Source organism: Haplochromis burtoni, unplaced genomic scaffold, assembly GCF_018398535.1.
Source record: "Haplochromis burtoni strain Fernald_Lab_line unplaced genomic scaffold, NCSU_Asbu1 Contig_640, whole genome shotgun sequence".
In the NCBI taxonomy this organism is placed as follows: Eukaryota; Metazoa; Chordata; class Actinopteri; order Cichliformes; family Cichlidae; genus Haplochromis; species Haplochromis burtoni.
The window spans coordinates 216,866-218,905 of NW_024583001.1; the positions used below are offsets into that span (position 1 = coordinate 216,866).

Below are 2,040 nucleotides of genomic sequence, written 5' to 3' on the forward strand. Positions count from 1 at the left end.
GTTCAACAACATAAACCATGTGAGCATCACCACCACCACTGCATTTCGTTGCCCTGTACCTGTGCATGTGCAATGACAGTAAAGTTGAATTCTATTCTATTCTATCACACGCATCTTGAGAAAACACAGCATCACCATGAAGCAGCTCTACAGAGTCCCATTTGAGAGGAACAGTGACAGGGTCAAAGGACTTCGAGCTGAATATGTACGGGTAAGTGTAACTGTCCTTTACACTTACACCCCCGGAGAGCAGTCATTTCGGGGTAGTACCTTAGACCCCCGCGGAGTCATCATTTTGCGTTTCTACCTTTAAAAGCCGGAGAGCAGTCAAATGCTGGAAGTGGAAGCTAAATTGGCTAGTCATTCATATGTATATTGGGTCGTTACCTAGGAATTCTGGAGGGAGGGGATTGGGGGAGAAATCAACACACATGAGTCTAGGTCCTTTGTTGCTGACATTTGAGTGCAACACTGCAACCCGTCACCCCGTCGTTCAGTGGTCGTTGATCAGTGGTCCATTGTGGCACCATTCAGAGCACTGGTACAATAGTACCAGCAAGATATGGGAAGACATTGCAAATGTACTTGGATTTTAGGTTGCAAGCCACCCAAAACTTGATCCCAAACTTGTCAGGTTTACTTGCAAACACTTGGAGTGTTTCAGTATGCCATCTTAGGGAGAACTCAACACACATGTAGGTCCTTTGTTGCTGACATTTATTGATGAAAATAGAAAAAAAACCAACCGTTTGTACACATGTTTACAAATAATAACAAAAATTGAGTGAGTACATTACAACATTTTCAGCAATCACTCACAATCCTGGCACTGCCACGGTATCTGTCGTCTGCATTTACCACATGTGTACCTGTAGCAGTGAACATGATGGGAAAAGCTGTTCATCGCTTCCAAGACATCATGCAACACCTACGCTTTGATGACAAGTCCACCCGCTGTGATCGAGCAAAGACTGACAAGTTTGCTGCAATTTCCAGTGTGTGGGGATCATTTGTCACCAACTGCATCACGTGCTACAACCCTGGTCTACATATCACCATTGATGAACAGCTTTTCCCATCAAAGACTCGGTGCAGTTTCCTGCAGTATATTGCAAGTAAACCTGACAAGTTTGGGATCAAGTTTTGGGTGGCTTGCGACCTAAAATCCAAGTACATTTGCAATGTCTTCCCATATCTTGGCAAGGACCCCAATCGTCCCACTGGGGAGAGACTTTCTGAAAATGTCGTAATGAGGCTGATGGAACCATTCCTAGACAAGGGCAGAAATGTTACCACGGACAATTTTTTCACATCGCTTTCACTGGCACAAAAACTTCTTAGACGGAAAACCACCATCCTCGGCACAGTCAACAGGATTCGCAGGGAAATTCCTCAATCCACTAGACAGACAGATCGCAATGCATTCACCACTCAGGTATGTTGCAGGTCTTTTGTGGTTCTATGTTTATGTGTTTCATTGTGTGTAAAAGGGCTATGGAAATAACAATTTATCTTATTTCTTAGGTGTTTTCAACCTCTGCTGCCACGCTGACGGCGTATGCGGCCAAACGGAAGAAGACAGTCTATATTCTTAGCAGCATGCACAGCGTGGTTCAGACTGATAACACCACCAAAAGGAAGCCAAACACTGTCACCCTTTACAACAAAACAAAGTGTGGCGTGGATGTGATGGACCAGATGGTTCGGGAGTACACTGTCCGCAAGGAACACGGCGCTGGCCAGTCGCCGTGTTTTATAACATGATTGACATGGCAGCACTGAATGCACATGTGCTGTATCAAGCATGCACCGGGACGAAGGAAAGACGGGTGGACTTCCTGGTGGCGCTTGCAACAGAGTTGGCTCGCTCTCATGTAGCTGGGAAGAAGGCAAGAAAAGAACAGTTGCTTCGGAGACACAACCCTCCGACACATCTAGCCCTGGGAAAAGAGCCACGTGTCAGGTCAAACACAACTGCAAGAAACAATCATGCCACTGTGCGATGTGTTCACTGCAAAAGATACACATGTGGTAAATGCA

The 2,040-nt window shown here is 45.6% G+C and overlaps 1 protein-coding gene across 3 annotated transcripts; it reads left to right on the top strand.

Moving 5' to 3' along the window:
* The first annotated feature begins 221 nt into the window (after nucleotides 1-221).
* LOC121812530 lies at nucleotides 222-1,908 on the top strand. Of its 3 annotated transcripts, none has more exons than XM_042215009.1 (3): nucleotides 222-597; nucleotides 947-1,435; nucleotides 1,525-1,908. In XM_042215009.1, the coding sequence occupies exons 1-3, from the start codon at nucleotides 580-582 to the stop codon at nucleotides 1,762-1,764; spliced, it is 747 nt and encodes a 248-aa protein (XP_042070943.1). In that variant the 5' UTR covers nucleotides 222-579; the 3' UTR covers nucleotides 1,765-1,908. The 3 variants fall into 3 exon arrangements, with proteins under 3 accessions (XP_042070943.1, XP_042070944.1, XP_042070942.1); XM_042215010.1 differs by having other exon boundaries at nucleotides 222-584; nucleotides 1,196-1,435; XM_042215008.1 differs by lacking the exon at nucleotides 222-597 and having other exon boundaries at nucleotides 892-1,435.
* Nucleotides 1,909-2,040: the final 132 nt, after the last annotated feature.

Coding starts and splice junctions, on each gene's coding strand:
- LOC121812530 (XM_042215008.1), top strand. CDS start 920: ATGCAACACCTACGCTTTGATGACAAGTCCACCCGCTGTGATCGAGCA. Junction 1,436..1,524: donor GCAATGCATTCACCACTCAG/GTATGTTGCAGG, acceptor CTTATTTCTTAG/GTGTTTTCAACCTCTGCTGC.